This window comes from Xiphophorus couchianus, chromosome 15 (genome assembly GCF_001444195.1).
Source record: "Xiphophorus couchianus chromosome 15, X_couchianus-1.0, whole genome shotgun sequence".
In the NCBI taxonomy this organism is placed as follows: Eukaryota; Metazoa; Chordata; class Actinopteri; order Cyprinodontiformes; family Poeciliidae; genus Xiphophorus; species Xiphophorus couchianus.
In genome coordinates, this window is record NC_040242.1 from 15666866 (window position 1) to 15681452 (window position 14587).

Below are 14587 nucleotides of genomic sequence, written 5' to 3' on the forward strand. Positions count from 1 at the left end.
TTCTTGTGTCTCCAGCTGCAGGATGAAGAATGGTCGTGTCGGCCAGCTCTGGATGCCGTTTTAAAATATACTGCGGAGACAAACTCAGCTTCTGCTTGGTTTTTGTCATCGCCTCCCTTCTCTGTCATAGCTTTCCCTGAACAATGCAAGATTTAAAGTTTAAGCTTTATGTCTGCCCTCTCTGTACAACAGCTGTTTCCTGATGCCATATCTTTATGCATGAAGGATGTCTGTCTCACTATCACTGTGGAGGATCTTTGATATTTGTGCTGACTTGGAGTCTCTTCCTACTTGGAAAAAATCTAATACGTTATCTCACAAAAAATTCTTTTTTTGTGTGTGTTTAATCAAATTTTTACCTGAACCGATGTTTAAATCTGAAAAATGAAACACATTCTTTAATTATTTATTATTTTAAAATGTTCTTGTGGAGGTCTTGTAATAATAAATTGGCTGAAGTGAAGTGAAAACATCAGATTCTCTTAATAATAATCCTAAAAATTGGCTAAAATGCTACACAGTCTCTTGAAACAGTATTCATACCTTCACATTTTGATTGAGTTTTATTGTGTATTTTAAGTGGAAGTAGAAAGGTATACATAATTATTATGAAGAATGACATTTTTCTTCCTTTTTTTTAATTACAAAAAATCTAAAACCTGTATTATGCATTTGAGGAATGAATTTCAGCTCCATTTGTTCTGGTGCAAAATTCATTCCTCGAACACTTATTCAACGCTCTTTAAATAGGTGCAGCACAGAACTCCTTCTAAAGCTTCTACAAGGGAAAGAACACCACAGTTGCTATTTTTTATTTTCATAAAATAAAGAAATGCACCCATAAATTCTCTAACAGTTCCCACGATGACAGGATCAGTGGATCCTTTAGATGTACCTATTAAATATAAGAAATTCAGTCAGCAGCAAGATAACAGAAAGAAAGACTGGAAGACGGACTCGAAGCGCCAACTCCCTGGAGCTTTTGTTTGCCTGGCTGCTGCTCAAAATCACAGAAAATACGAGAGTCATAGCTGTTTTACAAATCAGTTTTGCAGCAGTAATATTAGGTATAACATGTAAATTAGCACATGTTCACTCTGTACTTCTTGAATGCTGACTGCTGGAAATAGGTACCAGTCCCACACACAACCCTGAAGAGAATTAAGTAGGTGTAAAAAAAAAATAGATGGATGTAAATTAGTGAGCTCTTGAGGTTTCTGATGGGTAAATTTCCTTGCTTATCAACATATTTAAGAAAAGCGACCCCCACTCCACAGACACCTGTTGCCTCTAGGATTCTTTATGGTAATCTAAGCTCCCCAGCTGTGCCAGACTGCAAGCGAGTTACTTATCTGTTTGGTTGTTAAGACCCCGTATCAGGGGCTCTTATGGATTTTCTTATACTCATTTGGGTTCCTTTGCTTGACATTCTTTAGAAATCAGCTCCTGAAAAGCAGACAGCAGCATTTGTTTGGATTTTAGCCATGTACCCTTGTTGCTTCAAAAAAGAAAAGTCATGAAATATATATGATTTGATTTCGTCTGTTTGTGTTTTTGATGTCTTTATTTTTTATTTCTGTTTTCTACTAGGCAGTCACTGCAAAGCTGATCAATATGAGGGTCTATTGGAAAACTCAGAGGCTTTCATTATTGTAACTTTGCAATCTGATGAAAAACAAGAATAATTTTCGCAATTGAGTTTTCTACGTGTTAGAGTCTGAGTGCACAGTTCAGACTTTAGCTAAAGGGTTTGATGTTACCTGAAAAACATCACTCCGTTAAACTCACCCATTCTGCTGCTTAGCTGATGTTCAAACTGTGAATCACAGAGAATTTTTCAGAGCCTACATTACACAAGGTCAGTGAAGTGACAGAAGAGTCCGAGCGGTATTTCTCTGTAAGGGCATGAAGCTGCAGTCACGGAAATGTCTGCCGCTTTGTTATACAACCGAGGTACCAGTGGGCCGGGACTCCTGCCAAGATGAAGTCAGCGCTGGTATCTGAAACTGCCTCGATGGACCGGTGTCCTTTGGCAGTCACTGAGCTCACTTTGTGTTTCAATCAAAATTAGGCACTTTGGATGGAAGTCAATCATGCGTCAGACAACAGTCTGTCTTGTCCTCTCCGCTGGAAAAGAACACAACACGGGTCAGCAATGCACCCAATACAAATGGATGTTTTATAGCACCGCTGCACGTTACAAAACTTTCATCAGGATTAATAAGTTGTCTATACAATAAACGGAAAATGTGAAGATTTCAAATGCTGTGTTGAATATTTTCTAGCTTTTATTGTGTTCACAAAGGATACAACAAAGTCTTTTAGTTAGTGTTTTACTCCGACCTCAGTATTCTTTCTTGTGTCGTGTTACATGTCACATTAATAAACATCTGAGGTAATCAATAGAAATCCAGTCGCACCGACATAATCTCTCTTCATGACACAAACTAATTTTCTTTTTTGTGTGCTATACCCTGTCGTAATGAGGGATTTTTGGTGTTGGCTTTGTATCTTGAGTCTTTTATTATGTCAGCATATATTCTGTTTGGTGATTAATTTTTTTGTTTTTCCTTTTTGATGTTTTTTTGTTTTTTTTATTCTTTTGACATCCCTCCAGCTTATGGCTCAGCGTCCTGTTTGTCCCACTCTTTATTTCATCAGTAAATCAACCCACCTGTTCTCTATCACTAATTACCCACCATAGGGTTTACATTACTGGGTTCCTGCAGCTCATTGCCAGATCTCCCAGTTACTGCATATTTTCTCCCTCCTTGCAGACAGCAGGTTTTGTGCTTTTCTAGTTTTGCTTTGGGAGTTTAAGACTTTGTTCATTCAGACACATTTATTACCAAGTCGGACATATTCTGGACTTGTGCTTCACTGAAAACAGAAAGTAAATCTTCACATGTGTAATGTTAAGTAGCCGAAGGGTTTAAGACCTACATTTGTTGTTTGACTTCTCATTTATTTATTTTTTGTTCCTTGGCATACCATATGAATACGCTGGTCGCGTATGTGCTCCAAAAAGGATACACAGATTATTGTTTGATTGATTTTATGAAATCAAAGTAGGCAGGTTGCATTAATAGAATGTAAAGATGTGTTTTTTGGACTTTTAATCATGGTATCGGTTTAGTTCAGGCAAGATTTAAAATGTCCTTGTGATAAAAGTTCTTTCTTCCCATTATAAACATTTTTAATGCTTTCCTGCATTCGTTACTATGGTTACACCCGTTGTCTAACAAGATAACACATGGGTTCTGATCATAAGGGGATTTCAAGCACCTTGTTGAAAGCAGAAATTGCTAATGAGTCTAAAATTCAAACTCTTTGGCTGCAGGTGTTTATATAAGCATTATTATGAATTCATATAATTACTATTAAATATATGGACTAATTTTAGTATATCAAGAGTTTGAAATTTGCTCTCTTATACGACTACCAATTAATTCTTTAATTAAAAAACATGCATTTCTGAGGACGCCTATAAATTTGATCATATACTCTCAGGTTTTAAATACAGAAAAACAATTGGCTCAAAGATTTATAATGATTCATGCAGTCTGAAGTCTGCAGTAGCTCTTTGGTGTAAAAGTATTACATTTTTGTCTATAATTCATATTCCGAATTGGGTTTTTTTTACAATAGAAGTTAAATTATCTGTGCGTTTGTGGTTTGGAGAGAGCGCTTGCATACACGACAGTAGCTAAAAAGCCTCGGGGCTTGCTCACTGCTCAGTTTGAGTTCCTCAGTGGGGGGAAGACGCTGCTTGAGCAGACACATTAATCTGGACTCGGGCACAGAGCATCAGCCAAGAGAAGCTGCAGGTAAGAAATATGACAACAAAACATACTTTCTTAACCGCAGTGTCGGAAAGAGGAAGGAGGGTGGGGAGAGAGGGGCGGGGGAGTGCAGGAAGGATTTGGGAGGAGGCGGGGAAAAAGGAGGTTGAGGGGGGAAAGAGAGGAAGAAGCAAGAGAGAGGCTGAGATTTGTCGTAAAACTCTGCATCCTTTCTGCAAGCCCGAGGCTGCAAGTTATCTCTTAAAACATTTTCTCTGCCACAGCTCGGATGATTTCCTGCCCTTCTGTAATTTGTGTGCCTTTCTACAGCCCAGTGGGTTCAATAAAAAAAGCTGTGATTGTTGGTATGCAGGTGTGTTTGGCATCATATATTATTAGGATGAGGACGCAGAGTAAAAGTGGATGTTTTCATGCTGTGTTTTTTATACTTTTCTCTACAAGGTTTTTTCTTTCCTCTACAAGTAACATACATTTCCATTAGCAGCATAATAAACAGAAATGACTACTCGAGTTACTGCTTTAAAAAACATTCCAGCATTTCAATACTTCTTCACACTTCAGTGAATGTTTTCCTTTGTAGGAATGATTTGTTATTGCTTCCTTTAATTGGCTGGATTAAAATCAATTCCTCCCTTGCACAGAAAGGTTTCATAAATCACACAGCAACATGGTTTTTGTAGCAAAGCTGATGTATCTCATCTATTCAGCCGGTCGGCAATCGATCATGAAAATGCCCATGAATCTTCTAGACAGGTTAAATGGTATTTAATCTGCAAAAAGTGAAGTGCCAACTAACTGGCTTGTGCTCTGTATGATGCCCTTGACCTTTATGTGTTTGCTTCGGCGGTAGCCTTTTAAATTATCAATGAGGAACGCGCTGAACTGTGCTTCAGGTGAACAACACGCAAACAGAATCTCACCGAGACCCAGGTACATTTAATCTACAAGTTTCTAAAACTACGCTTTTGTAAACACAGACAAGATGTTCCATGGAGGTTATTGGCTGAAACGGCTGCTATTATTAGTCATTTTTAAAATTTATTGGCTCCTAAATGGACGTGTAAAATAGGCTTAGCTTTCTAAATGGAAGTCACCTTGGACGAGAACATCAGCAGCGCCGGTAAATGGCAGTAATGATAACTGGCTGCGTTATGAGCTTATTAATGTGATCAGGCCGTCTTCCTAATCCTTTCTTTTACATTAGATAACAGTCGGGGAATGATTACCGCCACCTTTTCTTTCTGAAATCTCAGATATCGTTTTTTTCCCGCTCTACTCTGTAATCATCGTGTTAAGTTGAAGAGGACTGCTGCAGCCTTTTTTTTATTGTTCATCTGTTGTGATATTATACTTTCAGTCATTCCTGGGCTGAGTTTTACATACCTTCAGTGCTCCAGCTATATATACACCCGTGCATCATTCTGCACACGATTCTACAGCGAATCACACAAAATATTTCAAAACTAAGTGCTTCTACTTTTTGCATGTCTGTATTTTTCTTTTAAAAATGGTTCATGTGCTGACAGACTGCTGTGATCTGTGCTAACTCATGTCTCTGGTGATTCTCTTCCACAGCTCCCATCAACCCTCACTTGAGTAAGTAACATTTTCTCTCTACGTTTTGCAAAAGAGTGCGTAAAAGCATTGGCATGACTAGATTCTACAGGTGTAATGATTCTAATATATCAAATAAGACAAGGTATTACTAATATTTGGGGGGAAACTAAGAATCATCTTTTATTATCACATTCCATATTGTAAAATATCCCAGTTTAGGTTTCACCAATCAATATATTGTGAGGTTTCTTATTTTTTATACCACATCACCTAATGGAGTCTTTTAAGATGTGACATGTTTAAAAAGCTGATTGATATTTCATTAGCTCTTGCTGCTTTCTAGCATGTAAATATGACTTAATATATCTTTGTGTGCTGTGTAACGATTTAGCAATCCTGCAGCATACACTTTCATTTTTGTCAATAAAAAGGGAAAATATGCTGACTGTACCCTCGTGATCATTTCCTGTTTTTGTAGGTATGTATTTTAAACTAAGAAATACATTTTGAATGCAAATTCAGTTATATCTGTAAAAATATATTGATGCACATCCACATTCTGGTGGTTGTTGTCATGGTAAAGTATTTAATCTAGAGTAACATTTGGGTGAAATCCACCTTTATGTTTGTCTCAATCTAAAATAATCCTAATGCCAAATTTGATCTAATAGAGGAACTGATCAAATGGAGTCAAACCTCTGAAATATTCATTACTGCTAGCTACCAAGGAAATGCTACCTTCAGCATCGTCAGCAACTAGCAGTCAGTCAGTAGTGGTATTTTCATATTGGTTGAAATATAGTAGTCTTGTTTTTTTTTTTTTTTACAATTCGTGCATGCTCACTGTGTTTGCAAATCATATTTCATCTGTCAGTCATTCACAGTTTGTTTATTCTGCTGAGTTTCCAAAGTTGAGCCAAACTGATTATTTGGATACTTTTGTAAATGAGTGTTTTCAGACAACTTGATGAGAAATCTTTATTGGTTGAGGCTGTTGGCACGTCTCAAGGACTGGCTCCTTTTTTTATTTCAAAAGTTGTGTCTATGGAGCTTCAGTCATAGAAGTTCAGTGTCGAGCTTGAAACACTCGTCTTCATATCAGGGCCCCTAATATTAACTCACATTTACTTCATCAGACAGTCACAAGTTGACAGCGACTACATAACACTTCCCAATGAAGATGTCCCTCTCACAACCCCTAATTGTAATATCATTGCACCTTTCTTAGATCCAATGGAGAACTACTAGTTTAACATAAAATGATGCGCTAATTGCAAAACTTTCCAAGAAAAAATTCAATTATTTGTATTGTCAAGTCTCATCAAATCTATTTAAATTGTTTCTCTCTCTTTGAGTTTAGTTTAACTAGTAGATTCAGGTGATGTGAAAGGTTGATTCATCTGAAAATCTAGTTCAATAGAGTTTCATATCCAGATAATTGAATTTTCCACAAAACAGTGTTGGATACTGTGAATAATCAGGGAGAGAAATTAACAATTTTGGATAAAATGTTTGCATGTTGCTTCTATTTTTGTGCATATTGCCCATTCAGTGTATTTTGATTGTAATGTTTAGTCTCATTTGTTGCGCATTTTTACACAAAAACTTTACAAATTCACTTTGTCGCCTGAGAATCCTAATCATTGTTTACTGTATTGTGGTAAGCTGCTGTGCGTTGCTGCTGTTATATATTTATATGCAGCTGATTTATATTTTGGTGGGTGTTCACACAAACATCGCCAGCACAGAAACAAACATCCTAATCACCGGCATCATTATCCAAATCCCCGTAGGAGACTATCTTACCTGAACGCCTCCATTTACGACCCTCAATCCTCTACCTATTCTCCGAATCTTCGCCTCCCTCTCGGGCGCGGGAGGCAGAAACATTTAGTTTAGCTCAGAGCGGATGGGGGCGGTAATGTCTCGCACCAGGCCTACATTTAAATCTGTGTGCCTGTGAGGAAAAAAGTCGAGAGTGCCTGCAAACGCAGCTCTATCCTCTCCGTCTCTCGCCTGGCGCTCTCCCGGCATCCATGCCCTCTTCTCTTCTTCTGTCGATCCACCCACCAAGTACCTGTGTCGACGTTAGCTCCATTACCTGAGTAAAAGCTGCAGATCCTGCTCCTCGCAAGGTCACCACTCCAAGCTGCTACTGGCCACGTTTTAATAAAGCAATGTATATTTATCAGCTCACATGGCTACATCCTGCATCTAAATGCTCCCGGTTTACTGTCTCTTTGAGGATGTTGCTCGGCGCTGCCGCGTCCTCTGATTATTATGTGTTTAGCTTTGTTTGTTTTTGCGGATTAAATGGAGGTTTCGACACTGCCGATCCCACTGCTCTGCCCTCATTAAACCAAAACTCTGCCTTTTTTTTTTCTTGCTTATTTTTTGCGTGGGATTTCTGACTGTTCATTAGCATATCCAGTGTTAGACGTTCCCGTCAAAGTGACCCTTCATAACCTCATATAAGAGTTACAATTACCCTTTCATTCCATTTTATTCTCTCAGCACACTCCACTTTCAAAAAAAAAATTGCTGTCAAAGGGGCATGGAGACGTGCAGAGGAAAAAGTAGAGCAGGGGCCTCGGTGGCTCCGCCTGCGGAGCACCTTGAGGATGAGTTGTGATTGAGATGACGAGGATTTCCAAACCGATCACACACAGAGTGTGTACAGATGAAGCCTTACTTGGCCTCCAAAGACAGCCGTCTCATCTTTTTACCCAGTAATGTTAAAAGAACTGATTTTAGCTATGTCAAACCCCTTGCAAAATCTGTAAAAAATAATGTTTTCACATGAGACTCGTACGTAGTTGAATATTTTTCTTTGAGGCCTCAGTAATGACATGCCTTTTCACTCCCACGCACACACACACACATGCTTTTCCGTACGTTTCTCAGTACCACATCTGCATCAGCTCACTACACCGCCTGCCACCGTCAGGAAAAAGGTTGAAAACATTGAGCGGCGCTTTCTCTACAGTCAAACAGAGGTCACGTCTTAATTTAGAAACCCTTTGCACCACATTTCATGATGTAATTAGGACATGGATTGTTGTCTGTACTGCTGAGACAGAGACACTACAGGAAAGCCCATAAATATACAGCAGGGGTCTTGCAGCTCACATGCATCACTGTAGCTTCCAGGCAGTTTGTGCCGTCCTCCGCTCTCTTTGCGATGACGCGAACGCCCGGGTGTGCTCTCTGCCAATCTCCAGGGGAGTTCCACTGCAGCTTTGAGGAAGAGCCAATCTGCATGTTTACCCAGGACAAGAACGATGATTTTGATTGGACGAGGCACAGCGCCGCCACCCGGGACACAAAGTACACACCCAACACCGGCCCCAGCGCGGACCACTCTGGATCTAAGCAGGGTGAGTGGTTCAAGTTTTGCCCGTTCGCTAAGCTTCTCGCCAAAAAGCGATTTTACACTTGATGAAAGGAGGGATTTTTCCAAACTTTATCCATTTTTATTAGAATAATTCTTCACACAGTGCAGTGTTTTCTCTAAAATCTGTGAAAGGTGATCTTATTTACAATAATCTCTCTCAACAGGACTATTAAAGAAATCGCTCAGTTTTACTGCTGTTTGCTTTTCTTCATAATTGTTGAATCTAATTTAGACTGTGCAAACTGCAAGCCATAAAAATGCAGCACCGAGTTTGTTTGAGTGCTGATTTTATTTTTGACTACAGCATCCTCCGTGCACTTTTAACCGCTTGCTGGGGGAGCGCAGATAAAACCACAGAACTGCCTTCGAGGTCATAAATGATGACACATTTCAGATAGATGTGCACATATTATAGTTGGGGGTTTTTTTGGTGGGGTAAAACATTTATAAAGTGCTTTGCTCATGACCACTCATCATCACTTCACAACAAGACCGCCGCTCCCACACAGACAGAGCCTCAGAATACATGAGTAAGTCTGAAAAGAAGTGATGGTATCATAACCAGCACCTCTCTGAAAAGTTCAGACGTTTTATTTCTAGAAATTCAAAACGGTTGCAAAACCTAAGCTTTCATCTCTTTCTGTGCTGTTTTTAAGCAATGCTGATCTTCAGAAGAAAATAAAAGACAATCACTTCATACTAGTTTTTTTTGGGACCTTACAAAGTAGATAATTGTAAGTTCAAAAGTTTTTGAAATGTTTTTTTTTTTTTTTGTTTGTTTGTTTTGTTTTAAACCTTTGAGTGAATTTTTGCTATCATTTGCTTTTGCTGTACCTTTTCAAATTTCTGTCTGTCAACATACACCTAGGCAGAGAGACTTTGGACTCAGTGAAATGATTCTTGCCTATTGTGATTGAAAAAAGGGATGATTTGAATTTCCTCCTTCTCTCTCTGCTCTTCGGTCCTGCTCCGTGCCCCAAAGATTAATATTTTTTGGCATGAAATGTGTGAAGCAACACCTGAACAAAAGCAAAAGACAAGGCAATAAAAAAACTTATGATTCTGACTCTGTTACATTTTTATTATTGTTCAGTTACACAATTGTTCTGAGAAGCTGATGCAAGGACACCCAAATGTTTCACCCTGGAAAAGTTTAAAAGACATTTATACAAAATACTATTGAAATATTTGTCAACTTATAAAACATTTGACTTATTCTGCAAGGAAACTGTTCTGCATTATAGCATAAAGTCACTTTCTATGATTGTAGATTGTAGAAAATAAAGATTTTTCAAAACTCAAAGCACTATAGAGCGTGGCATTCAAGTAAAGCGAGAATCTTTGTTTGGCAAAAATGTCCATACCTAAAATAGCTAATCACTTAAAATTGCTCAAGCAAGGTTTATAGTCAAAGCAATAATTAAAATAAATAAATAAACTATTGCATGAGTAACAAGGCTGGACAATGACCCATGTTGTTTTACAACCACACACACTGATGAGGATGGAGGTAAAAAATGTCTTAACAATCAGTGTATGAGAACTGCAGCAACACAGGGCACCTTGGCGTCTCAAGATCCCAATAACGACACAGGTAAGCCTTTTGTAAACATCTTTACTTGTGGAGGGCTAATTCATCATGCTGAACAACCATCAAAACAAGCATTCGAAGTACCAGTACAAACAAAAGAAGAACTATTTTAATAATCTTTTTTTGACATCCAGTTAATTAATGATTGGATGTTTATGTGTCTGCAGTTAAATACATGTTTTGCCTTTCAGTCAGATTCTCATACAGAGAACTGGGAACATGTCAGTAACACAAATGTGGTTATTTACTTCTGAAAACTTCTCAGCAAACTGTTAAATTACAAAGACACTGAAGAAAACATAAATACTGCTCTTTCTGCAACTGACTGAGGACGAACACGCCTGGTTTACATAAATGTCATTGTGTTGCACAAGCAGTATAATGGCAACCCTTCAGATCAAACCCACTCTGCTCCTTGGTGATCACTGCTGACAGCTGTAAGCATCACTGCAAAACACACAACCGTGCATTCATTTAAACATTGACACAGTTATGATGTCGTGGTGTAATTTGTGTAAGATAACACAAAGCTCCTGCAGTGCACGGAAACATGGCATGATTATTGTGTTAATGATGTGCCAACACAAACATATTGTGAGTGTTTTGACTATTTTGGTCCCTTCTGTCGGTTGTTTTTGACGAGCTGAATAAGTTTGTATCACTCAACGTCTGATTGCATGGGAGACGTTTACGGCGTCGTCACATCTCAGTCCAGCAGTGTGCAGTCTCGATTATTTATTTTTGAAATAATCCCTCTGTCCTCATGGCCCATGAATTAACTAACTCAATCAGGACAGAACCATTAAAACCAGATACGTTTGAATCAGTCTGAGGATTCCATACGAGGGCTCTGATGGTTGTTATCTGTGATGGAATATAAATGCCTATTATGCTGCTGTGGCTCCGGCAGCAGCTGGAGCAGTAAATAATGCATTGGCTTTAATCACCTAATGGTTTCCAAATGTCCGGCATTTCATTACCAGGCCGATTCCTCTCTGCGTATAATTATCTGATATGAGATTCAACAGAGGGAGATATTCCATTTGAGTTTGGCTGCAGGGGCCTAGAGCTGCTCACTCGCTACCTTCCTTGTGCCTGTGGCAGGGCACAGATTGGCTGCAGATTATTTCACTCAGACACAATCAGAAAAAGAAGTCTCTTTGCCTGCGTGCCGTGCACGAGTGTGAGGCCGAACGAGTGTAAGTTTAACCCACATGTTATCAGCCTGATTGGTTCCGGGCTGCCGCGATTAGCAGAAAGAGAACTTCAAAGAAAACCACGTTATCTCGCACAAGGAAGGTTTAGTTTCCATTTATCTGTCACAGAGTTTAAATATCGTTGATATGAAAAACAATCAATAGGTTTATCGTTGGGTGCATTTACTGTTTTTGGAAGTTTTACGATCAAAACTTGGGACGTTTTATTGGTGCAAACCGTAGAAACTATAGTAATATAACTGATGAGTGTAATATTATAACCATTGCTTATTTTTTTACATAGTGCACTTTTTTATGTCACAGAATTAGAATAAAATTAATTAGTTTTTAATAGATAACACTAAGATTGAATTTGAAACAAATAGTGCCTATTTGTGTGGCTTGAGCTCAAAACATCGTCTTATTGAATTCACTACACTGAGAAAAGTGTCCCGTTTTAGTTTCAGAGCACCATGTTTGGGCTTCTCACTTTATTTATATCACAGCTAACTGTTTATAATCAATACTATAGATGGATTACTGCTTTTGTGTTGATTTTATGTTGTTTTGATTGACTGACTGATGTTTAGTGACGATGTTGAGGATCTCTGTTGTAAGTTGAGTTCAATAAGGTTTTTCTTCTGAGCAAGACGATGTAAAATGTTTCCTCTTTCTTTGCCTGTTTGAACTTTTTACGCATTTTAAAAATGCGTCTCTGTTTCTTTAAGGTTTCTACATGTATATTGAGACATCCAGGCCACGTAAAGAAGGAGATCAGGCCCGGCTTGTAAGCCCCTTTTTCAACATCGCACCCAAAAACCCTTACGGCATCCCCAACCCGCCCGCCTATTGCTTTGGCTTCTTCTACCACATGTACGGGAAACACATAGGTAAGACATACTTTTTATACTAATTCTGTCTCTTCTACAACAGAAATATTTGTGTTACTTTCTGGAACAAATAGCAGTTGATCCACATTGAGGGATTATCTTAATTAAATCATAAACCCACTTGAAGAAAAGAATAATTACTGCGACCCTTTGAAGGACGTGTTGTTCACGTTTACTTACCACAGTGTGAGCTCAAATTAAATTGCAATTCTTGGCTAAATCAAGGAGATTTACTGAAGTTCATCAACAACTAAGTTCGTCAAGAATGACGTACGAAAGCTTATTTTATTTACCGAATCATGTAATTCCCAACTTATCTCCGGGTCTCTGATTTGAAGGAATGAAATGTTTTGGAGAAAGCAAAGCACTCTTGCTGCAGAGGACAGAATTTGCCTTGTAGCAAACAGGGTTTATTTATCGATGGTGGTTGCAGGTTGGAAATTTTGTGCTTTGAAGCTTAAATTTAGCAAGTGCATCTGACAGATGTCTCAAGCAAAAGGTATCTCACTTTTGCAACAAACCTCCTCAAAGGTGCGTACAAAGATCCTGGGCATTAGCTCTTAACATTCATCTCTGAATATAGATAACAACCTTGCATGGCCCATTTGAAGATAGCGGAGCGACTGAAGGAGCACTCTGCCGCTCGTGAGTGACTCTCTTCACCGGGGACCCAATCAGTCGACCGCGAGCACTCCTTGCTCTCTGAGTACATGCTGTTTGTAGTGTTTGTGCATTTAGGGGATGTGGATAAGATGACTTCTGCCACACCAAAACAGACTCAGTTGAAGGCTGTTTGTGGTGAAATCGCTACCTCGGGTTTACCTCCGATCGTCAGGGGCCGTGCAGAGGCGGGTGGAGTACCCAAAGGTTGTACTTAAGTAAGAGTGGCACTACTTCAACGTATTTTTACTCAAGGAAAGTGAAAAAACGTATTTGGTAAAAAGGCTACGATCGAGTTCTGGGTAAAGTTACATCATCAGACAGACCAAAATATACATTTATATATACATGGAAATTTTGGTATTTTAAAAATCAAAATGAAAGTAATTCAGTGTTCTTCTTCATTCAGTGAAGTTTCTCACTGAGTATCATTCAGAAAGTTTACTCAAGTACTGTACTTTTTACTTTAAAACAGTAAAAAGTAGTGTAGCTTTAAAGAAAGATTAATTTGTACACCTCTGTTTAGTGAGTAAATAAGGAAGTTAATTTAATTAAGATGGTGTGATCGACAGTGCCAAAGGCTGCTGAAAGGTTAAAACAGTAGATTGGCCAGTGTCTGTTAGATACATTTCACAGTTAGATACATTTAACAACAGCCACATTTGCTTTTATCAAAATAATTTAGTTGTTCCAGAAAAACAGACATCAGTTGGTCATCCACCAATTTTTCTAAGATATCTGAATTAAAAGGGAATTAAGAAATGTCACTGTAGTTATTGGCCAAATAACAATCTGGTTTTCAAGCATAACTTGGGTTTGAAGGAGCCCAGCCTGTTTAAGAGAAGTGAGAATAGCGATGATTATGAGGTAAAGATGTACAATATGCATAATATTGGGTCCAATTACAATAAAAACATTGGCAGGTTGGGAGAATATTGACAGGGCTTCCAGATTAGCATCCTGAAAACTTATAAGTGTAAATGATGACCAGGATGGAGAAAAAGATAAGTGGAAGAAGAGGGGAGGGGGGTGGAGGTGGAAGATTATCCCTGAAATTTCTAAATGTACTTTCAAAGAATTTAAGAAAAAGTTGGTATTGATGGACTTTCAAAAAATACAGGGAGCTATGAAAGAAACAATCTCTTGGCTAAAACTACAAATGATCCCAGACTCTTTTAGCAGATATCCAAGATAATAGGGATGATAGCTTTAAGAAAAACACACACACATGTTTGTGTAGCTATCTTTGTGGGGACTTTCCATTGACTTCCATTCATTTCTACAGCCTAAATCTTACCCTTATACTAACCATAACAAAAACTCAATTCACACTTTAGTCCTAAATCTAACCCCTGACCTAAAAACAGCGTTTCCCCTTGTGGGGACCAAAGCCTTGTCCCCACAACATAGTATATGTCAGGAAAATGGTCCCCACAAAGTATTATAAACACACGCCCACACACACATCAAAGTGGCGTTGAAGAATCTGGCGTTTC

The 14587-nt window shown here is 38.6% G+C and overlaps 1 protein-coding gene across 4 annotated transcripts in view; it reads left to right on the forward strand.

Moving 5' to 3' along the window:
• Positions 1-14587, forward strand: part of LOC114158692 (MAM domain-containing glycosylphosphatidylinositol anchor protein 2) — a 201399-nt gene that overhangs the window by 172387 nt on the left and 14425 nt on the right. For all 4 annotated transcript variants that reach the window (XM_028040436.1, XM_028040437.1, XM_028040438.1 and 1 more), the window contains exons 13-15: positions 5379-5399; positions 8582-8737; positions 12270-12431. In XM_028040436.1, coding sequence (XP_027896237.1) covers positions 5379-5399; positions 8582-8737; positions 12270-12431 — 339 coding nt within the window. The remainder of the gene's footprint in view (positions 1-5378; positions 5400-8581; positions 8738-12269; positions 12432-14587) is intronic.